Source organism: Melospiza georgiana, chromosome 2 (genome assembly GCF_028018845.1).
Source record: "Melospiza georgiana isolate bMelGeo1 chromosome 2, bMelGeo1.pri, whole genome shotgun sequence".
In the NCBI taxonomy this organism is placed as follows: domain Eukaryota; kingdom Metazoa; phylum Chordata; class Aves; order Passeriformes; family Passerellidae; genus Melospiza; species Melospiza georgiana.
In genome coordinates this window covers 25,110,405-25,134,263 of record NC_080431.1, presented here as the reverse complement: position 1 = coordinate 25,134,263, position 23,859 = coordinate 25,110,405, and the positions used below count along the sequence as shown (strand labels likewise).

General features: G+C 39.3%; 1 protein-coding gene across 2 annotated transcripts in view; it reads left to right on the top strand.

Annotated features, from left to right (window-relative positions):
• The first annotated feature begins 14,341 nt into the window (after positions 1-14,341).
• HERC2 (HECT and RLD domain containing E3 ubiquitin protein ligase 2) overlaps positions 14,342-23,859 on the top strand; it is a 102,392-nt gene continuing 92,874 nt past the window's right edge. The window contains exons 1-2 of one of the 2 annotated variants that reach the window (XM_058019240.1): positions 14,342-14,419; positions 15,137-15,256. In XM_058019240.1, the coding sequence (XP_057875223.1) occupies positions 15,185-15,256 (72 nt within the window). In that variant the 5' untranslated portion in view covers positions 14,342-14,419; positions 15,137-15,184. The remainder of the gene's footprint in view (positions 14,420-15,136; positions 15,257-23,859) is intronic. The other variant, XM_058019241.1, reaches the window with a different exon arrangement.

Below are 23,859 nucleotides of genomic sequence, written 5' to 3'. Positions count from 1 at the left end.
CTCTAGAGAAAAGAATTGTCCCACCAATGAGGCTTCTTACAGTTCTGGTTCAAGGCTGGACAGCTGCACAGCCTGGGGCCCAAGCAGTCAAACCCCTGGGAAGTGGTTTGACAGGATATACTCAGCCCCTGATGTATATTTGATTCCAGATGGCTTCATATCTAGACTAGGTACATATTTTATGCCAATTGCTTTTGATCCTGAAAGCATAAAGTTTTACAATCAATGCTATGTTGAAGAAAATGAACTGATGATGTAATAATTCTGAAATTAAGGTTTACAGTTGTATGCATGATATAATCATAGAAGTTAGACTCATTTAAGATGTGGAAGGTAACAGTGTAAAACTGTGGGAATTGATCAGAAAATATTCAGTGAAGAGGAACCCTTGTATCTTGCCAGTTTTTTCTTCTTCACCTCTGCAAATGGGTAGTACAATAATTACAGCCACAGTCTCCTTCTGATCCTTAGTTGCCCTGAAGTGTTTTAATGATGTAGTTTTAGAATCTGCAACATTAGACTTTTCTGCTTAGAACTTTTGTGGTTCTACGGTCTGTAGTTATTGCCATTTCTTGTTTCATGTTGTTCCTTCCCACTCCACTGTTTTCAGTAGCTTTGCTCTCGTGAACTGGAGCACCTGAGTCACTTGATCTCAGCTCCCCGTGTTCTGGCCTGAAATGCTGGCAAGCATTTCTCCCTCCTGCCCGTCCTGCAGTGAAGGTCACTGCCCCCAAGCCTCTCCCCCTGTGTGAATGAGCACTCAGACCCCAGAATGTGTCTCCCAGGCTGCTTTCAGGTGACATTTATTCAGCCTGCTGGCCGTGCTCCAGGCCATTGGGTCCTTGCTCTGAACACATTCACATGCAGCATGTGACACAGTCTCTGAGCCAGGGCTTGGGCCTATCCAGCCTCCCTTAAATTTTATAAACAGGCCTTGGACAGAGAGGCAAAAATGGCTGTTCTTGAACTCCAGGAAATTTATGCTGTGACCCTTTCTAATAAAAAAACCACAAGGTTAGCACTTCAGCTGCTCTTTTTTCATGGAGAGGTGGAAGGCCTCTTGTAAAGGCAGACACTGAATTATTAACCACTTACTAGGGGTTCTAGTCACCATACCTCTTACCTTCTTGATAATAAGGACTGTAATTCCTTGGTAATTATAGAAGGAATTTCTTTGTTTCATTCAAAGTATTCTAGAAATTAACAGGTGTTTTGCAATGTATTCTTAGTCAGTGCAATTTTTTAAAAACTGATGCAGTGTAATTCCACCTCTAAATATGAGTGTAGAGTACTGGCAATAAAAATCTGTTTATCTGTAAGGCATGCAGCCAGTGCTGCAGCTCCTAAAATGTTTCTTCTCTCCAGTAATGGTACGGTGGGTAAAAACCACCCTCTCTTGTCCTTGATCTCTACAATGTCACCATTGTGAAGTGGATGAGTTCCAAAATACGCAAAACTGTTAAACGTAATTGTTGTACAGTTTCAAATGCAACGGCTGCATAAATATCTGGCTCTTCTCCCAGACATTGATTCTGAACTCAAATAAACCTGTTCTAGAACCAAAGAGGAAGGGATTTTCAAGTTGATTGAGATAATCTGAGGTTTTTCTTGGAATGTTTTTTACACACTGAGATTACAGGCTTTGCTTAAAATTTTGGCAGTCCAGAGGTGGTCTCAGCAGCAGCCGTTTGGTTGCTGCCACTCAGAAATTTGTAGTTGTTTTCTTGCAAAGTACTCTGGAGGTCATTCACCTGCTTGTGCAGCATACTGTAAACCCTGGTGAATATTTTTAGCAAATGAAGTAATTTATGAGAAGTTCTAATCAAAAGAAGTAACAATAAAATTTTTCCAGACTTATCCATGACATAGCATTGCTGTAGGACAGAAAATGTTTGCAGAGTTTGAATTACATGACTTTTGAGACTATAACATCTCATCCAAGTACTTTCTCTTCCATACAATCTCTTCTGTACTTAGCCTTGTTGGTGCTCTCTGGTAATACACTGGCTTTTGCATATATTTCAAAATTGGAGAACTCTGGGAATAAAATATTAGTCCAGAATAGTGCCAAATACAAAAAATCAAATGAAAAATTGGTTGATACATTTTTATTGATGTCCATAACATATATCTATACATTATAGTGATGAAAATAGAGCTTGTGTGGTCTGTATGGCTTTCTAATAGTTTTGTGGAAAATCAGGACTACTCAAGGGTTGCAATCTTTAGTTAGAGTATTAATTTTTTTAATACTAAAGATGGCTCTGCAAGATGCCTTCATTACAAAAGGCGCTGATCACTGAACAAATGGATTGTTTGTTATTTTAGTTACCACTTGGGTTGTTAATGAAGACTAACTGGAGACCATTTTTCATTTCTTCTCATGTCCAGGATGGATGTGTTACGAAAATACATGGGATGCTCCCAAGAGCTAAATTTGAATGTAATATTTGCATAACAGGCAAAAATGTCTTACAGTGCAAAATCATATTTACTCTGTATCACCAGCACAATATTGAAACAAGACTCTGAAAAGATGAACAGCAAAGCTCAATTAATACATGCAAAGTAGTTTTCATTTACAGGGCTATTTATTTTGCACTTTTCCCATTATTATAATTCTTGTTGCAATAATATTTTGGATGTACTAGAATTAGTGACATATTAATTGCTATTGTCCATCAAAATGGACAGTAGCAATTAACATGTCACTAATTCTAGTACATCCAAACCTTTTTTAATGCTTTAAGGTTCAACCTTTAACTTTATTTAGCCCAGTAGTTGCTCTTTCCAGCTAAACTAAGTTAGCAAGAGTGCCATATAGATTTAATAGCGGGTACTATATACCAATGAAGTAAGGCAAAGCATCACTTAGAGTCAGTACATCAAAGTTGTCTATGTGATGATTAATCTACAAAACATCCAAGCAGCTGTAAAAGCACTGTGACTGATTTAGTTTTTGAATTAGAGTAGTGAAATATTAAAGCTATATTGGATGTCTTCATTGCTACTGCAATGCCACTTGACCAGAGCCAAGCAAGCCTTTGTTACATGCAGAGGAGTTAGTGCCATGTTAGCTACTGAAATGAGAGCAGTTTGCATGAATGCAAAACTTCTGTCCTTATGTAGTTCTGAGCACTCAAAGCATCACCCACAAAGCCACTTATGACAGCTATGTAAAGTAGTTGGAGATCTGTTTGTTGCTTATCTTATAAAGAACCAAGGCATTGTCTACTTTTGCCCCTGCTGGACTTTGTCAGGGAAGATAATTTACAACTAAGACTTTGTGAGACTCTTCCACAGACCAGCAAAAGATGCTAAAATCAGATGTAACTTATGTTTTCCAAAATGTTGAAGATAATTAAAACTTACACTGATTTCTTAGTATATGGAAAATCTTCCAGAATACATGCAGCCATGTAGGTTTCAGCGTCTCCTACATTACTCTGCTTATCAGCAGGGGATTGACATAGTAGTGAGGCTGTTACCTCAGCATTGCTTTTAATACTCTGAACAATTGGTAAAAAGTGAAAAATTATGGCATGAGTGGGTTGATGTGCAATAATATTTTTATGGGGAGGCCCTTTTAGCTCCTCCCTTTTGTTTCTATTTCACTCTATGATAGCAGAGTGCTCTTTCATCTACTCAGTGAAGTGTTCTTGTGACATAACTGCATTAAGTGGTGGAGAAACTGCCTGAACTTCTTTTGGACTGTGCTCTGAATAACTCCTGTATCTGGTACCCAAAAGGAAGGATACAAGCAAATTACTATTAATTAACCAGTTAGTGAACAACAAAAATAGACCATACCGCCTAAATTAATATTCTAAAGTAATTTTTAAAAAATAGGTTTTCTGGAGCTCTTCCTCAGGGCTGGAGCATTAGAGAAAAATCTCACTGTAGAAGAGTCTTCAATAAAAAGCATCTCCTAGTGAAACTCATGTTGGCTTGCAGGTCTCAGACAAGAGATGACATTGGGGCAGCAGAGGGATGGGTGATGACTCTCTCTGGTGACCAGTGACAGCACACAAGGAAATGGAATGAAGCGCTCTCAGGGGAGGTTTAGGTTGGATACCAGGAAAATGTTCTTCACTGGAGGCTCACCACAGGTGGTTGTCCACTGGAATGCCCAGCTCCCCAGGGGAGTGGTGATGGCACCAAGCCTGTCAGGGTCCAAGAAGTCATATGGCTAAGTGTTAGGCAATCTTGTGAGAAGCAGCGAGTTGGAATTATCTTTATGCATCCCTTCCAACTTTAGAATATCATAAAATATCTTCATATTCTATTAAAGGATATGTTTTTTGGCTTACCAAGTTCCTAAGTAGATTCAGTAACTGTTTTGTTAAATATATTGTCATCTTATATTTTGGAATTAAACTATTTTCCTAATTATTATGTACATGAGAAATACATCATCATAGCTTGTTAATATGACAAGAAGCATTGTGTTTGTAGTGATATTTTTGCTGAGGTGACTGAGGGTAATAAATTTGATTTAAATTTGGGCATCATAATACTCTGCTAAAAAGTATTCTGATAGCGAAGAGAAGCTGTAATGACAATTTTGATCTAGCATTTTCTGAATAGAGAACTTTACAGTTAACACATGAACTGCTAACCAAATCTGGTTTGTAATTTCCTGGGAGTAAGCCAGCTGTAATGTAATGTAACAGGACTAACATAACTGGAGTGACTGCATTTAACTTATTATCAGAATTGATTTTAGAAATGAGATGAGAGTCCTGTGACCTCTCTTCTTAATTAAAAAAAAAAGAGAAAAATATTCCAATTTTTTCTTAAATGTCACAGAAAGAACCATGACAAGAATTTACTCTGAGCACCATCTGATTATGTCCATTCTTCCAGCCTTACAATCTTGCTTCAGATTGCACTTCACTGTCTTTCTTGTGTAGTGAGCAGAAAGATGCCTGTACTTCTCAATTCCTCCATCTCACTTTGGGGTAGAATGAATTACATTTGAGGTGTCTATCCCTGGTCACTGACACTGGAAGTAGTCCAAAGGACTATCTCATAATGGATAATGCTAGCAAAAATCAATCCTACCTGTACATTAGAGTGTATGTGGGAGGAGAATTGATGGTCACTGATTATAATAAAATGATATGCTTCTGGAGTATTATATCTGATATTTCTGTACTTTATGTGCATAATCTTAGTGGCATACCTCCAATTATATCTAGTTTAGACCCATGCAAATCAGTTCTGACTGGTTTACTCCAGGTCAAACTTTGTGTCTGTAGTTGTATTTCTCAGACAAGAAGAAAATACAACTGGGATTTCAGCTGTTTGTCCTCAAAACAGGAAGGAAGATGGTCGCAATTTGAGTAACTCATAAAAGTAAAGTGATCTTTTCACCTATGACTTATTGTAAATTAGTAAGATATTAACAAACATCACTAATATCAGAATCAGAACTATTTCAATAGTAATGTGACAGGCTGTAAAACAAGATTTACCTTTTGGCTTTGCTTTCAAATGCAGTAGGTTACCTTCAAAGCCAGTTTTGATTTTCTCAGGTTCTCTTGAGGCTATGGTAATAAATAATAATATCAAAGAGAAAAGCAAATTGTCAGGCAACTGAAAAGAACTTAAAATGCCATCAGTAATGGAAAGGGTTGATTGTATGAGTGATAAAGGAAAAAATCTGAAAATCACTCTTTAATGGATTATGGTGAAAGATGGAGTCCCTCTGGAAAGAAGTAGGAGCAGGAATCAGACTCTTCAGGTGGTGGAAGATGAGTATTTGGTGTTTTGAAATGCATGTGTGTACAGAGCCAGAAGTGCACACAATTACTGGGTCATTTGTGTGAGTGGCAGGGAAGCTGTAGAGGAAGGGTTCTGAGTTTTGTGATAAAGCAGGAGTCCTCCCACAGCATGGCTATCACAGAGGAGCATTCAGTCAACCTTAAAGCAAAGTTTTCATAAATGTTTGTTGGAATCTTCTATATTGTCTGCAAATAGTGCAGTAATTTGAAATTGATACAGATGAGAAGATTCATAGCAGCAGTTTGCCAGGCTCTAATTTTCTTCAAAGGAATATGAATAAGGCAGAAAAGATAGTAGAAGTCTGATTTTTCAAAAATACTAATAACTGGCATGTTGGGTCTGATTTTTCAAAAAACTGTTCAAAAAATGTTGAAATGATGTGTCAGGGACAAATCTGTGATCTGGTTGAAAGGGCATGCAAAACTATGGCTCTGAAGAAAGCATTAAATAATGGGCCCAGGTCCTGTGCAGTGTTCAGTGGTGTAAATATTTCTGTACTGAAAGCAGAAAAGACAACAGGTGCAAATGCTGTTGGTTGCAACAGTTTATTGTGCTTGCAGCCAACGTAACACTAATCCATAGAAGACCTAGTGCTGGAACAAGCTGAAGCACACATTGTCCCAGTAGATTGTTTTCCTTCCTGTTTGAGCTCATTTAATTTTAGATCACTAACATTGTTGGCATCCCAACCCCAAACTTTATGGTGCAATTTACTTTATCAACATATCTGAAATATCATGCCTTTCTCCCTTGAGGATAAAACAAGTTCCTGAAATTGTAATATGTGGGGTTGGTAAAACAGAAGAGCTGCTAGAAACTCTGTTTATGAAAGGGCATGCTGGAGAAGCCCAGCACAGATTCTCCACAACAGTTTTTACACCTCTCTGTAATCAGAGCTGTGGACACTTGCGTGATTCATTAAGATGAGTAGCCTGATGTTATCTTGGTCTTGGATTTATTTAAAATATTAAAGGACAGACCTAACAATTTGTCTTTATTCTCTTCCCTCCTCCCCCACCCTGGCCATTATACCCAGGGTTGTGTTTTGACCCACCTGCCCCTGACCTTTCTATTCCACTGCTGATGCCCCTCCCAACATCCTGTAGCCAGGACAATCCATGGCAAAAGATGAATTTGTCCTAACATTTTCTTGTTTTAAAGTAAATCTGTTCTTTTTTCCTTATGAAGCATTTTGGTATGAGAGTATACCATATGGCTCTAGGTTAACAAATCCTTTATAGAAATACCACTTCCTTTCCTGCTTAAATGAGTAAAGGTTCCCTATCAACATTCACAAAGGATTTCCCTATATACTGAGCAATGTATAAAAGCTAAAGTAGTCTTGGCCACCTTCCAGGCATTAGGAGAAATACAATACTCAGTAGCTTCTAAATGGGAAGAAGTAAAATTAGCATCCCACTTCCTTCTCATGTATTGGGAGATTTTCCTTATGCACTGATTATTGGCTAAAGGTTACTGTTCTCATCTCTATCTAGTAAAATTTCCTTCTGCTGCAGCCACCCACCTAGGACATGAGACTTTTTTATTTTTGAGATCAAATAGATGTAATGCTTTTTCTCATTTTGGCAAATAACTTTCATTTTGGTTCTAAGTTTTCTACAACGACCTAGCTTTGCCTAATGAATTAGGAAAAAGTTGCAACATTTGTGTTTAAACTCAAAATGGTTTTGCTGCCTACTGAAGTGCCTACTGAACATCCCTCCATCATTTTAAATGATTGTGAAGCACTTGTGTTGCCTTGGCCATTGAAGGGTTAATTTGCAAATTTGAATACTGATAATGTATTTCCATGGTATTAGGACAATTCTGCCCTCAAGAGATAGGTTAGTATAACAATGATAGATTTCAATTTCCAGTGTAATACCATGTTGATTTTTACCACCCTTAGCATTTCCTTGTTGTTTGGGGGGATTTTTAAATTACATCTTGACCAGTTTACAAATCTAGTGTTTGTAGCTGAACAGTTTGATGAATATACTTTAGCACTGTAATAAATCTTTAGATGGCATTATTACCTAACCTTATACAGAATGTTCTTGTAATTGAAAAGGCCTTTTAAATGCAAGCATTTTCTTCTTGGCTCTCAGTTGAGAATTGTATTTAATTTGAAAATGATAGACAGCCTATGGAAATTGCTATTTTCTAGTATATGGAGGATGCTGTTTTTTAGTATTTGGAATATATATATATTTTTTTCCATCTGAATTGCTGACCTATCCATTACTGTATGTCAAATGTTTTTAATTTCAACAGATCTGTAATAGATATCTGAATATCTGTGTGATATTCAGATATCTATTACAGATGTGTGATGTATGCTTCCAAAGTCTCATGAAGATCTGTCTAGTGGGCATACTCAAGCTGGTATTTCCAAAGCTACTTTGCAAGTCAGAGAACAGCATGCATCTCAAATATTTTATGGAGTGATTATTTTGAATTGATAATTTAAAGAAATAACAAGAAGAGCCACAGAGAATTCATTGCTGTTGATGCATTTAGAGATGTAGGATGAAATCTGATCAGACTGGTTTGGGCTGTAAAGCAAGAGACTTCCTGATAGAAACACTGGGTCTGGCCTGGGGGAAGAAAAACAACTGTTCTTCTCTAATGGAAGACATAACCTGGAAAGCAAGCTTCTGGGCCTGTGTTTTTCTGGAAGACTGAAAACTCTCATGGTTAGCAGTGTGTGAGTGAGGCTGTATGGATGAGGAAGGTTATACCAGGCTGAATTTCTGAGCTTAATGAAGCTGAGGAGAATGTTACTGCATGCTTTAACAAGGACAGGATTCACTAGAATATTAAAAATAATTAACCATGCAAAATGTAATTAACAATGAATTCTAATTAGCTACCTGTGGAAATTGTGCCTTTACTGTCACAGTTTTCCTTTTTCTTTTTTTTTTCCCACTCCTCTGTACTGTGAATTGCTTTTCCAACACCACCTCTGCAACTGAGCTGTGTCAGCTGTGCAGTATACTGTGATTCACACAACAGTGTTCTCACAAAGAAAAGTTGTCACAGGAGAAGAACTTGTTAAAATTTTGACTGTAAGCAATATTTGTCATTTTGAACTGGAATAATAAAAGTCAGGGAAGGGTTAACCTAATTCTGTTCAATGGAGAAACAACACAGTTTCCACACTAGAACTTACATGACTGCCTAGTAAATGTAGGAGTGAAATCACCTTGGAAGTAATAATGCAAAGGATATAGGTTGGAAGGGAGATCCATTAGACAAATGGAAGAGATGTAGCAGGGCTGTTACTGCTGAAAATGAGAAAGGAACAGAAAGCCATGCCCACAGATGGAAGATCTTGTTTCATTGTTCTGAGGAGTGTGAGGAAAGACAGCATACTGATTGCAGGAGGCTTGGGTTTCTGAACATGGAAGCTGCTTCCTTTGTTTGGTTATTCTTTTACTTATGTAAATAATATTTATTCAGTAATGAAAATGGTTAGTAGAAAGTGCTATTGTGACTGTTTAGAAATATTAGTGAATATGGGAAAGGAGGAGAATCCTCTTGTATCCTTACTGTTCTGTTTTCTCCCTGTAGAAAGCACTGGTGTGGCATAATAATATGTATTGACCAATTTGAACTGAGGGCATTCTTTGCAAATAACACAGTAAAGAAACAATGGGCCTTACCATGAGCTTTTAATTGTATAAAACTGAAATTTTGGCCAACTGCTCAGTTCAGAGAGTACTGAAAAAATAAAGGCTAATTGTACAAATTTTTCCCTTTCTTTGGGAAAGCCTAAATACTTCAGAAGTAAGGCAGGGAATTCTCTGGGACTTGTTTTAAGCCTGAAGTGGACTGGATTTTGTGTTTTGTGTGTAATAATACACAAAGGCTTCCAAACTCAGTGGGACAGCTCAACACAAATGGCTCTTGACAAAAAAAATGACAAACAGAACAGGCATTGTCTCGCAGTGAGGAGCTAGGCACTGCTCTTACAGAGATGGTTTTGTGTCCCGTTCACATGCATAACACTTCTTGATATTCACTAATGAGAGACAAAACCACCCCACATTCCACTGCTGTTATCACTAGAATGGATTCCCTAGAGCGCACACATTTAAAATAATTATTAATTAGAAAAGATTTCATGCTGACACTGAGAAGACCTGCAGGTAGGACTAGATGCTCTTTTTATGTAAACATATACTTGCTTATTTTTGTCCCTCTTCATGAAAAAAAAAAAAAAGTAAAAATTGCTCTCACCATTTGTTCATTGGCTCTTATGGTTTTGCATTTAGTTTGCATTTAGTTATTTGAGAATGCAATTGCCTCAATTTTTGAGCAAGCTGCAGCACTAAGAATGATGCCTGGAGAACTGATTTGCAGGATCATATAACCCTGCTTTAAGATGGAAATATGCATCAGGAGAGTGAAACACAAGGCTTAGAGTGGTAACATTTCAACAGTTTCTTTTGAACTTGCCTTCTGAAGTCTGTCAGATCGTCATTATGTTGGCCAGTCTAAAGTGATACAGCTCGCCATTGCTATGTAAATAACATCAGAATAACAGCTATTGGTGGTCTTAATACTGCAAATGCTCTGTATAAAGTCAAACTTCAGGCTTCTGAGACTTCAAGTTTTCTGATTATTTGAAAAATAGAATTGTTTTTAATAATGTTTTCAAATGAATTATTCATGTAGTTGTACCAGACATACTTACTCTCTGGAAAATGTGGTGGGTGCATATTTTTATAATTGAGAATGCCATTTGATATTGCCCCATGCTATTATAGTGCATTTCAAATGGAAAAAAATGTTCATCAGAAGTGAAGTCTAAATCTGGATATACTAAATAACCCATAAATTCCTCATAAGTATCTCTGGCTTTGAATTTCCATGGTTACTGCACCCAAATACAATTTTTGTTGAAGTGACTCTGTACCTGCTAATTGGACCAGTGATTCAAATCTAACAAATTGGATCATTGAGCATTTTTCAAATTCTTCACATCAGGAGCTACAGCAAAGGCTATTGCAATTTTTTATTTAATAAAAGAAAACTTCTGGACATCAATGTAGACTGTCTAAAGATGATAATCTTGAAAAGCCAAACCAGAAGTAGCAGTGAATGTTGCATATACAAATGATGTTATTTAGATATGACTTGCAAATCGTTTAAACAAGCAGTAGGAACAAGCAGTGGGCACTGTGGTTTCAAGCAAGTTTTTATAATTCCTTTTATATTGGGGTCCATACATAGAATATAGAATCATAAAAATATCCTGACTTGGAAGGGACCCACATGCATCATTGAGTCCGACTCCTGGCCCTGCATAGGACACTCCCAAGAATCACACCATATTCCTGAGAATGTTGTCCAAATGCTTCTTGAACTCTGTCAGGCTGGTGCTGTGACCACTTTCCTGGGAAGCCTGTTCTGTTGCCCAACCACCCTCTGGGTGAAAATCACTTTCTTAGTAGCCAGCATAAGCCTCCCCTGGCAACTTCAGGCCATTTCATTGGGTCTTGTCACTAGCCAACACAAAGAGCTGTGTCTGCCCCTCCTCTTCCCTCACGAGGGAGTTGTACGCTGTGATGGGGTCACCCCTCAGTCTCCTCTTCTCCTAGCTAAACAGACAAAGTGACCTCAGGTCCTACTCATACAACTTCCCTTCAAGGTCCTTCACTATCGTTGTGTCCCTCCTTTGAACACTCTCTAAGAGCTTTTCATCTTTTCTATATTGCAGTGCCCAAAACCGCACACAATATTCAAGGTGAGGCTGTCCCAGTGCAGAGCAGAGTGGGACAATCCCCTCCCTTGCCCAGCTGGCCATGCTGTGCCTGATGCCCCGCAGGGCATGGCTGGCCATCCTGGCTGCCAGGGCACTGCTGGCTCATGTTCAACTTGCCATCAACCAGGACCCACAGATCTTCTGCTGCTCTCCAGCACCTCGTTCCCCAGTTGGGATGCGCATCCAGGGATGCCCCATCTCAGGTGTAGAATCTGGCACTTGTCCTTGCTGAAACTCATTGCCCAGCCCTCTGATCTGTCAAGATATCTCTGCAAGGTCTCTCTAGTTTTGGGGGAGTCCACAACTCCTTCCGATTAGTATCACTGGCAAACTTATTTAGTATCCAAAGTAATTTATGAAAATATTGAAGAGCACTGACCCTAAAATGGAGCCCTGCCAAAGTGCACTAGTGCCAGGTCACCAGCCTGATGTAACCCTACTTACTATAACCCTTTGTCTGACCCATGAGCCAGTTGCTCACACATTGCATGTGTTTATCCATCTGAATGATGAGCAGGCACAGCAATGAAACTGATGGGCCTGGAGTTACCAGGGCTATCCCTCTTGCCCTGCTTGAAAATTGGGACAACACTGATGGGCTCTGGTGCCTTCAAAAGCATTTTCACAGGGCACCATGCTAACTAGTTCCCTGAGCAGCCTGAAGTCTGCTCTCCTCATATCCAGAGGTGAAGTTTTGATGGCACTTTGCCTCTTGCCAACAGAGAATTTAAACTGAGTTGCTTTGGGACTGTTGTGGCAAATACAGCCATAAATCACCACCTCATCCTGACACCCTCTCAGTTAGCAAACTGAAAAATCAAGGAGGGCACCCTTCCTAGTCAGCTGCCTTAACATCTGTATCAAGAAGTTATTGGCTGGGTGTTTTAGGAAACTTCTGGGCCTGCTTGTACCAGCTGTGTTAACCCTGTTAACATCTGGCAAGTTGAAATCTGCCATAAGGATGGTGGATTTCAAGGGTGATTGATTTAGAGGTGTCCCTTCATTCCTTAAAGAATAATTCATCAGTGTTGCTGTCCTGGCTGGGTGACCTACATTAAACTCCCACGATGACATCCACTTTATTTGTCTGTCCCTTAATCCTTATCTTTCAAAGCAGTTTTTTATCCCTTTCTGAATTATGTCAATATGACTACTTTCTTACATTTTCAGTCTGCCAGGTAAGACAAGAGTAAAGTATTTCCCATCCTGCTGCACTAACATTGTAGGCATTTGGGAAGGTTTTTCAAAGGAAACTACTTTTGGTTTTGAAAGCTTATATTTTAAAATTTCTATGAGTAACATGAGGAAATGGAGTATTTCTATATTTTCATATAAATTTTGAGGCATTTCAGAAGTTTTGTAGAGTATTTTGCTTCAAATGCATACTACATCTTGATTCAAGAGAGGTCTGTGATAAATGACAGACTAACCAGTTAGGTCATGGTTTCATATTTTACTTTGAAAAGAAGCCCGGAGAATAAAATTCCCTGTTTTATTACAATGCTTCTTACATAATAACTACAACTAAATGTTGTGTACCTTTGCCTAAATGCCAGCAAATGGTCTCAGTTCTGTTAGCATTTCATTGACATTCAGTCTGTGGCTTCATGCTGGCCAAAGCCAATAATAGTCCCATCTGCCAAGTCTTGCTCTACATTCCTAATTCCTTAGCTGCCAGGGAACAGGAGTCTAAGTATTGTGAGAAACTTGACTTTTGGTTTATTTGAATTTCAAACTAGTAATATACATCCCCAACAAACTTATGCTGAAGGATGATTATTTGCCTCAGAGCAGCTTCTCCCTTGAGCAATCAGTCATAGTTGCCTCCAGACTCCTGTCATTGCCTGCCATTAGCAAATTCACACTTTATTCCCCAGCATCCTTATTCCTTCATGTGTAGTGGTGTCACTTCACTGTTCCCAGCCTCTGTTCCTTCCCTGGTTACAGAAGATGCAGAGGAGGCAGAGTTACTGATGTCTTCTTTGCATTGGTCTTTACTTACACGACCAGCAATGGGCAGAAATTGATGCACAGGAAGGTCCAGCTGAATATGAGTTTCTTTAGCATGTGACTGACCTTGCACTGGAACAGATTGTGCAGAGGGGTTGTGGAGTCCCGTTCGTTGGAGATATTCAGGAAGCATGAGGACAATCAGAGTCACAGTATTATTAGGGTTGGCAAAGCCTTTGGAGGTCATCCAGTCCAACCCCTCTGCCAAGGCAGGGTCACCTAGAGCAGGCTGCACAGGAACGCAGCAAGGTGGGCTCCGGATGTCTCCAGAGAGACACAGCGTGCTGAGCCCGTGCTCCAGGATGGCCCTGCCTGAGCAGGGAGGCTGCACCAGATGCCCCAGGGTGGTCCCTTCCAACCTTTCCCACTCTGAGATTCTGTTTGCCTCCGAGCTACTCATTACTAACCTTTCTCATCTGAAACACTTAAAAGCGACTTTATTTAAGAAATCAACAGCACAGATTGCAGATGGCCCTTCAATGACTTAAACAACCCTTTTCGTTTTTTTTTTTTAATTTTAATCTCTACATCCCGGCGGTAAGGATGCTCGGATCCCCGTTACTGCCGGCGCGGCTCCGCCCGCCTGCCCGCGGCGCTGCCCGCCCCGCTGCGGGACAGGATGTCCCGCCTCCCGCCGCTCTCCCCATTGGCAGGGAGCTGCGCTGGCGTGCGGGGGGCCGAGCTTCGCCCGTCTCCAGTAGCGGCGGAGCGAGGGAGGGATCGGCCAGCGGCTCCGCCGGCGGAGGGGTGGGGGGGTGGGCGGGCGAGGGAAGGAGGGGCGAGGATTACCTGGGGCCGAGCGGGCGGCGGTGCAGCGGGAGCCGGAGCCGCCGTCGCTGCTGCGGCTGCTCGGTGAGTGTGGGAGCCCCGGCGGGCTCGGGGGCGGCGGGAGGCAGGGGCGGCAGCGCCGTGGGGCGGCGGGGGGAGCGCGGCCTCCGCTCCGCATCCCGGGGGCGCCGCGGGAGGGGCAGGCGGGGCAGGGCAGGGCCGGGCCGGCCCCCGCGGCGCCCCCTGCCCGGGCGGGGCTCCGGCTCCGGCTCTGGCCTCGCTCCCCGCGGCCCCGGGCCGGCCCCGGGCTGCCCGGCGGGTGGGCGCCGTCAGGGCGGTGACAGCGGGGCGGGAGCGCGGGGGTGGGATGCTCGGGAGAGGGGGAGCCCCCGCCGCGGGGAGGAGGGGGTGCGGGTGACCCTGATAATCGCTTTATGTTGGCCTGCGGCTTGCGTAATCTGCGATCAATTATTTATTTCATGCACCACTTACGGGGCTGAGGGGCAGCGTTCAGGCCTTTGGTGTGGCTCAGTGCAGCAGAAGGGAGGCTTCCTTCCCACGGGTGTGATAGGGAGGGGATGTGCAGGCTTTTTTCTGGGTTCAGGTAGTATTCCTGATGCGTGTTCCTCTCCCCGTGCGAATTCGGGGGATGTGAACGAGCGAGGTCCTTCTTCGTGATATATTTTTGAAGATCAAGTGGAAGTCGTCCTAGTCTGAACAAAAATAACCTTGTGTGGTTTACTTCATGTGCTAGATTGTCCTTTTTTTTTTATTTTTTCCTTCTCTCCGCTCATTCTGTAGCAGGTTGGGCTGCTCAGCCAGCCTGGAGAGAAGGCTGAAGAAGGAAACATGTCTTCTGATTCTTTTTGTCTGTCTGCTCAAGCAAGGTTTGACTCCAAATGGTTGAAGACAGACTTGCAGGTAAGGACTTTGGTCATATTGCATTCTGACCTTTCAGGTGCTGTTCAAGGATGCTTTTAGTCCAAAAAGCTGACAAGTAGAAGATTGTAGCTCTTGAGATATGTATAGGTTTTCCCAAGTATGCTGATTTATAAGTGGCTTTGAAGAAACAGCAGGTTATTTTGATCTGCAAATAGATCTGCGTTTTCAGTCCAGTCCCTTCTGCTTTGAAACAAGCTGGGCTACATATGTGTGTTATCTTTGCTGAGTGTCAAAGCTCCTAGCAGAGTATGTCTGCTAGAACTATAAATTCTTATTTAGGCTGTTGCTAAATGTCTTGCCTGCATATGAGCTGGCAGTTTTAATGCACAGGAGAACTGAAGCAAAAGGCGATGGAAATGTAATTTATATTTTGAAGGATTCCAATTAGATTTTGCTGTAGTTGTTTGTATTATGAATAGAGGGTTCCTTTAAATTATGTCTTCTTGAGTTTTTTGTTAAAGGTACAAGGTGTAAATGGAAAAGGTCTTCATTGAAATATACCAGTATTTGGTGGAAGTTTTCTTTTGTCTTAAAAGATTTCTTCATTTAGCAAAGTTGTGTGATATGGGGAGGAGGAGGATATTAATATGTTTTCTCAATTCAGATTTTGTGAATAAGTGGAAAATATAGAGAAATATAGTAGTTTGGACCAGTTATGTTTGTTGTAGATGAAATGAATAACTAGATTAAGTCCTTGTCTCTTCACCTTCCTTTACCCAAATATTGCATATGGATCTCTTACACTGAATAACCTTTCCACGTTTCAACTCAAAACTGTGAAATTCTTTTTGGGATGGGCCAGCCAGTGTTATTCTTTTATTACTGTTAATGATAGTGCTCCTGAAAAACTCTTAAAAATTCCATCTTTGTGACTTTATTCCAGATTAGCTGCTGATAGACTACATGCTTGAGTTGTTCTTATGGTTAGACAAGGGTTTTTCCCCATGCAGTTGTGATTTGAAAGCAGCCTTTCTCCCGTATTTTACATCAAACAAGATAAATTTGAATCAGAAGTGACAGATATAGCCTAAGAGGTTCCATTATTTAGTAGGTCTTGAATGTAAATGCTATGAAATGACAGGGCTTGCTCTTGATTTGGTTAGATTAATTTTATTTTCATCTTTTGTTCCTACCAAAGTAAAATTTCAGTCAAAGTCAGAGGTTTTCTCTAAAGTAAATAAAGATGCTGTACAACATTTTGGAGGTAAGCATATTAAGAAATAGAGAAATATTTTTTGTTTTCAGAAGAGTTAGGGTTAGGGTATACAAGTATATTGTATATAATGATTGTTGAATACAGGGAAATTTATCTGAAAAAGTGGCAACCTTTGTTTGTAACACCTGCTGACTATGCATTGCCTTTTTTTACTTCTCTATTATATGGGGTGAAAAATGTGACTGTTCATGTGATTTATCAGATTTTCCTTTTTCGTAGTGCCTTTTTTTCTACATCCCTTTTTTTTCTATGTATTTAAACTTTTATAGGAGGTTTCAGTTGCCATCCTAAGTTTTATGGGTTATTTTCAGTTGTGTGTGTAAATGCAATGATATTATTTGTGATTTATGAGACTGTAGCTTAGTTGATATGTTACAAGACTTCCTTTTAATAATAAAAATCTTCATTTGCAGCATATTTCTATTAATAAATGCTCTTACTTACACAAGTTCTTTATGTGTAATAACAAGTTAAACTCTTAATTGCCAGAGTACCCTTTTTTTTTTTTCTTCCAATCAAGCTGTAGTCAGAATAATGAGAATAATGAAATAAGAGAACAGTAATGATTTGTCATGTGCTGAATGCAACATCACTTCTCTGGAATCTGAAGACAAGCCAGGCCTCCTGGGTATAATATAATTTTCTTATTAGGTTACCTGTTCTTAGTATTACACAGGGCCTCATCACAGAATACTTAATTGGATGTGTGTGTTCAGTATTTTGAAAAATTGAGCCTGTGAATATTGAGTAGCATCTTTTAATGTATTAAATGGCAGATGCCTTCTGTAAAGGACGGGGGTTCTGGGCTTTGGAGAATTTTTCTACTACATGAATGATTGTTTTAGCTAATGGTTGGCTAGCATGACCTAGCAGCATGTGGTTATTTTTTTAATAGGTATAAATCCTGTGTCTTAATCCTTTAAGTTCTATGTGTACTGAATATGTAGATTTCTTAATGTGCTTGTTTTTACTGGCTCAGCTGTAGAAGAACCCCATTGGTGCTCAAGGGACTGTCAGGAATTGAAACAGTACTATGAGAGGTCTGAAGAAGACACACTCAATTTATGTGAAAGGATTAAGATGACTACAAATTGTTTGGAATTGGACCCTGGAACTCTTCAATTTGTAGCTACATTTTTAACTTCTCAGTGTACAGCAGTCCAAGAATGAGTAGGTGACAGTCCTTGTAGAATCAGAATTATTCTGGGGAATTACCTTAGGAGGCATACAAAGACCACAAAATTTGGGGTGTATAGCTAAGATTGGAAGTAAAATGGTTTCATTTGGTCATTTGGTGGCCTAGTAGCTTCAAAGTACCTTTTTGTTTTACTTTTTTTACTTTGTGGCTGTTGCCAGGGAGTTTGTTTTAGAGGCTTGATAACTGGCAGTTATTGATGATTCGGCCAATGAAATCTCTCTGAAAATGATTGTATTCTTTTTGGTATTAGCTCAAGAAGATGTTGCATGAATAGTGCAATACTCAATATTCTAGTACCATTTGCATTAATAAGTACTATGTGTGGTATTAATGCAATAAGAAAAGAATGACATGTGGATTGTAGCATGGCTTGTGTTTAGTCACCTGTGTGCGTCACTGTTGCAGCTGGTGTCCAGGCCAAATTGAAATGTTCTTCCTCAGTTTTGGGATGTTACTGCTGTGAGATAAGGGCAGTGGGATGTAGCATGTTATTGCTGCTCTTAAGTGAATATCAAAGGCACAAATCCTTCTGTAGTACCAGTGACCTTCTGGCCTGCACAATTACCTGACATGGTGAGAAATGTTAATGGAACTGAATCTTCACAATGTTTTTTGCTTACATTAATTTTTCTGAAACTGAGCAAGGCTATTTTAGGAGGCCAAAGTGCTCCACAAAGATCCAAATGCAACCTGTAACTGCTCCATGTCTTTTTTAAAACTTTGTAATTATTTGTATGATTTATGGCTACTAGTGTAATTTTGAAGCGCTCAGAAACATTTCTTTTACTTAAAAAAATCTAAATTTCCTGGTGGAGCAAAATAGGATATTCTGTGTTATCTGTAAAAACAGACTGTTACAACAGCTGAAATATCAGGGTAGTACAGCTGAATATGAGAACATCAGTACACAATATGTAGTATGTTCTTCTATGACATGTATCAATAGGATGTGTATAACATCACCATTAATAAAATAGTCTTGTGAAGTTATGAAATAGGTGGATTTTAGTGTAGGCCACTTTTTCATGTATCATTCTTAATACAGTTGCTTGAATTTATAAGTTACTTCTTTAGATTTGAATTAATGCATTGAAAAGGCCTACCCATTGGTGACTATTACTAGTAGAAACATTTATAGCAAACTTTGTGTCATGGGAGATTGTGTTTCAATGACTGTTCCTAAGGGAGACATGCTTTATTATAAAAAGAGAAGATTAAAATTGTTTACTTAAACCTAGGTAGGTACCCAGTTTGTGGAATCAAACTGTGCTTAAAATAATTTTGATTAAATAGATGTACTGTACAACTAAATTAGAATCTTATGCAGAGTCCTTTAATTAGTGATGGATGAATAACTAAAAACTAGAATTGCTGTGAGCTAATGGGATGCATGTGTGTGTTCAAATGGAGTTTAATTGGGCTGCTTATTCTGGATCCTGTGGAGAACTGTTGTCCTTAATAGCAAGAGTTAGAGGGAAAAACTTTCATTTTCCTGTAGTGTGGAGAAAAACTTTAGGCAACAGTCAAGGTATAGGAGCTGTCTGCAATAGGAAAAGGAAGTATTTCCATCAGTTTTGATTGAGTTCATGCTTGGCAGACTATTTCTGTCATTATCTTTTGTCACAGAGATGAAAGTATTTTTTTTTGAAATTAAATAGCCACTTTTAAGAGTTGCATTAGTTTGAAACATTTTTATCTTTCCTTTGAAGTTACATTCATCATTTTTATTATCTTGAAAATCCTACCTTCCAACATTCAGATCAGTGTCTTTACTTGGGAGAAAATTATGTAAAGAAATGATGTCTTGGCTATTAAAAGCAAGAAGTTGGTGAAAGTTGCCTTCTCTATTTTGTTGTTTCCTGTTAATCTTCTTTGCTTTGGTTTTCTGATAAAAAAAAATAAAAGGCTTATTTGGAAGCTCTTACAGTAAACTGCAAATGAGGACTCCTTTGGAATTAAAGGAAATGAACTTTGTGATAGCAATTTTTAAAAGTTATTTTAAAAGTGAAGTAGTGCTGTCTCTCCTAAATAAGTGATTTCCAGATGGAGGGAAAAACACTATATGTGGTGTGATAGGTTAGAGAAATTAGATTTAACACATAGGTTCAAATATTTGAGTTCAGACAGAGCTATTCTTCAGATGCTTAAAGATAGGGAATTGCTTAATTTTTTGTGTGTGTGACTATTAACTGTTAATTTTCCAGCAAGTGGAAAACCAGCACCCTGCTCTTACAGGGATGTTTCTAGTTTAACCCCAAATCTGTTGAAGTAATGTGGGGCTGCTGAACTTTCTGATTTTGCTCTCTGAGCTCTGGAGCACTGTGTTTAGGGGTAGTGATGTTGCACTGTGCTCTGCATAGGTGTGATAAGCAGCTGTGCTCTCAGGGCATGCCTCCTTCTGCAGGGGAGGAAGGAAGCTGGGACAAAATGCCAAGACAACAGTGAGAAAGGAAACACAAATTGAATGGATTCAAAAAAGCAAAAACAAAAGAGAGACTTAGTAAAGGACTTATTCTTCTGTGATTTTCTTCACTACTACTGGGCTGAAAGTTTTTTTCACTTAAGTATTTTTCTAGTGAGAAAAGGTTTTCATATAGTCTTTGAAATACAGCCAGTGGCTAATGCAAAAATAAGTGAATAGCAGAACAGATTCTCCACTACCCTTGGCAATTCTGAGGTGAAGATTATTTAAGTAGCTTATTTTTTAAATCCATATTAATGTTCTGTGGTTATGAAGTCACTTTCTTAAATTTCCAGTGCAATTATATAACCAAGAATCCTACCTAAGTCAATCCTTTGTCCTTTTCCTGGCTACGTTTTTCTTGAGTTCAAGTTAACTTTTATGAAGGCTTCTATGCTTTTTGCAGGGGAGTTTATGAAACCACCTTGATAACATAATCTAATGTACTACATAGAGTTTGTCTAATTAAAATAGTTTACTTCAAAGCAAAATCAGAGCTGCTGATTATTCTTAAAATAACTTACTGAAAGCAAAATTTTAGCAGTGCTTTGAGAATTCTCAGGAGCTTACCCAGTTACGGTTGCAAGATTTAATTTTCTTGAAATGGAAGGAAATGTTAATGCCAGGGTCTTATTGTCTAAAGATGATAGGGATGGATGGGAATTTCACTGTCAGCCCTGTTGGAGGTTGGCAGCAGCATATGTCAGCAACCAAACTAGATGCCCCTTGGACTTAATCAGATGTTGTACCAGACAGAATAAATTACAGTTCTACTGCAGAGATAAGATTAGCTAAAGATTAAAGTGGAGGCAGCCCAGTTTACAGTAGAAGTGCACTTTAAAGTCTCCCAAGGCCCTTGTGTTTTTAGTTTGGGATGAGTGAGCAGGGCTGAGCCTTAGGTCTGTGTGGGAAGTGTGGATTTGTTGAGATATATGGCTTTCAAGTGATCAAGACATGGTGTGGGGATGAGAAAGTGTGACAAATGATGGAAGAGGCTTGGGGTTTCCGAAGGTGAGATGCGTAGGAGATGGGGATTGAGAAGAGGTCAGTAGATGTCATGGGAAAGGACAAGGGAGATTTTTAGCTTGGGGAATGAGTAGGAGGACTAAGAACACGGGCCAAAGTTGCAAGGCAGTGGATAGTAGTCATGGAGTACAGAGCTGCTGTTGTCCTGGTCTTTGGAAGGAAGTGTGTAAGTGATGGGCAAGCAGGGCCTTGGGGGAGATGTACAGAGGGCACATCTCTGGTACTGTTGTCAGTTGCAGAAGTTTAGTGAAAACTTCATTATTCTTAATTTATTAACTTACTGAGTTCAAATTCATCCCTTTAAACATTTACAAATGAAATTGCCAAATTATTAGAGGGAAAGATATTCATATGAATCAAGCAATCTAATGAGAGAGACTTTATAAAACACCAGTGGCTGCTCTTGTGTTTGGGTGTCCAGTATGTCAGAAACAATGAAGACACCAGGTGTGTTTTTCTTGTCTTGCTCTGTACCACCAATTGCCTTGTGAAGATTCTTCAAATAATTTAGTGGAGGGAAGTACCTCTTTTTTTTTTTTTTTTTTTTTTTTTTTTTTTTTGTTCTTTTTTTTTGTACAAAGTTTTAAGTCTCTAGTTTGAACAGTGAGATAGATGTGTGGTAGACTCGTTATGAATGACTGAATGTGAGAGGTATTGGTGGGAGCAAAGGAAGAAAGTCATAAAATACTGTGGGAAGAAAAAAATGCAGGATTGGGAAGTTAAAGCAGACACTTTTTCCACTACACAGAAGAGTGTTATCTTCAGCTGCAAGTTTCACAGGGTCACAGATGTTTGAGATTGGAAGGGACCTTTGGAAGTCATCTGGTCCAACTCCCCTGTTGAAGAGCCACCTAGAGTCTGGTGCCCAGGTCTGTGTTTGAATGTCTTCTGAATATCTCCACAACTTGGGAATCTACAACCTCCCTGGGCACCTTGTGCCAGTGCTTGGTCTCTCTCTCTCACAAGGAAAATGTGTTTCCTGGTGGTCAGAGGGAAGCTCCTGCATTTCACCCATTCCTTTTAGTCCTGTCCCTGGGAACCACTGAGCAAAGCCTGAATCCATCTTTTTTACACCTTCCCTTCAGATTTTATACATATATATATATAAATGAGCTTTCCTCCCAAACCCTTTCTCTCTGCCTTTCCTCATAAAAAGGGAGTTCCAGTCCCTTAATAATTTTCATGGCTCTTTGCTGGGCTCTCTCCTTTTTGTCCATGTCTCTCACACTGAGCCTACACTGGACCTGTACTGATGCCTGAGGCTGTTCCTCCCCAGCTGTGGGACTTTGCACTTCTTCATGAGCTTTGGGTTCATGAGGTTTAGGTTCATGAGGTCAATCCATTTCTCCAGCTTGACAAGGACCCTCTGGATGTCAGCACCACCCTCTTTTGTATCAGCCACTCTGCCCCATTTCTCTTGGCTAAAAGAAATATTTCCCTTAAGGGAGCTGTAAATTTTCTGTCATGATTATGTAATTTTGAGATAATGAAAATAAACTTGCTTAAATAATTTATCACTTAAAAACTCAGACTTTTCTTTCACTTTTGGCTAATATATATAGCAAATACTTGATATCTGCTGAATGGCGAGTAGATTAATAGTCATTTTGTCACAGCTGAAATTAAGTTGCCATGTTATGACAGATGAATTGGTTGTAAATACAATTTCTTAATTATCTGTTCAGTTTGTTGCTTTGATTATTGCTGTAAAGTCAGTCCAGTGTTTCTTTACTTTCAAACTTGTCTCATTTTTCCCTTCCCCTGACCCAGATACTACTGACAAAATGTGAACTACAACCTGAGCAGTAGGCAAAATTGTTTATCTGAAGGCTGCTTGTGGTATTTGGAGAGGGAGGTGGAACTCTGTGACCCGTAGTCTTGGTGCTTCCTCTATCTTTTTGCAACATACCAAGAAAAAATTACTTTGATAAGACTTGGAACCAAACCCAAGGCCAAAGAAATTTTGTTTACTTTTACAGTTTTTAGTTGCATGAAAGAGTTGAGTGAACTTTGTGCTGTGTAAAAGAATTAGAGGTTGAAGTGGAGAAAACAGTTCCAGATTCTGCTTTATATGAATGCTTTCAAATTAATAAATTTTCTGAAATAGAACAGTGCTACATTATGAAAAATCTAGCATTCAAATCCTGGAGACATTTAGATGCTATGAGCTGTGAGAATGATTTTCCATACCAAGGTGATCTGAGAATGTAAAAATGTGTGAAAAAGACAGTTTATTAGAAAAAGATCTTTAATTTGTGAAAACTATAATTTATTATGCAGCCCATCTGGAGGGTTGCCTCACTTAATATTTTTCAAGCTTGTATTTTACCATAGGTTAGCATTTAACAGGTGAAAGATAAAAAAATAATGTATCACCACAATATGAACCAAAATCAGTGAAGCAACTGCTTTACTTTTTTTACACGGGAAAAAAACTATGAAAAGAAATTCCCTAGGTGTCCCACTAAAATATATGATCACATCTAAAGAAGGAGAAAGTGGAAACCAAATATTTCAACAATTTATTGTTGAAATATTCATAAACTGGGAACAATCAAGGAAATCAGTTAATGGTGATTTTTTGATGATTTTATTCATCGTTGAAATGCAACTTCAGATTATTCCAATTTTTTAAAAATGAAGCCAAATGTAAAGTTCTTAGCAAAACACAAAGCAGATCT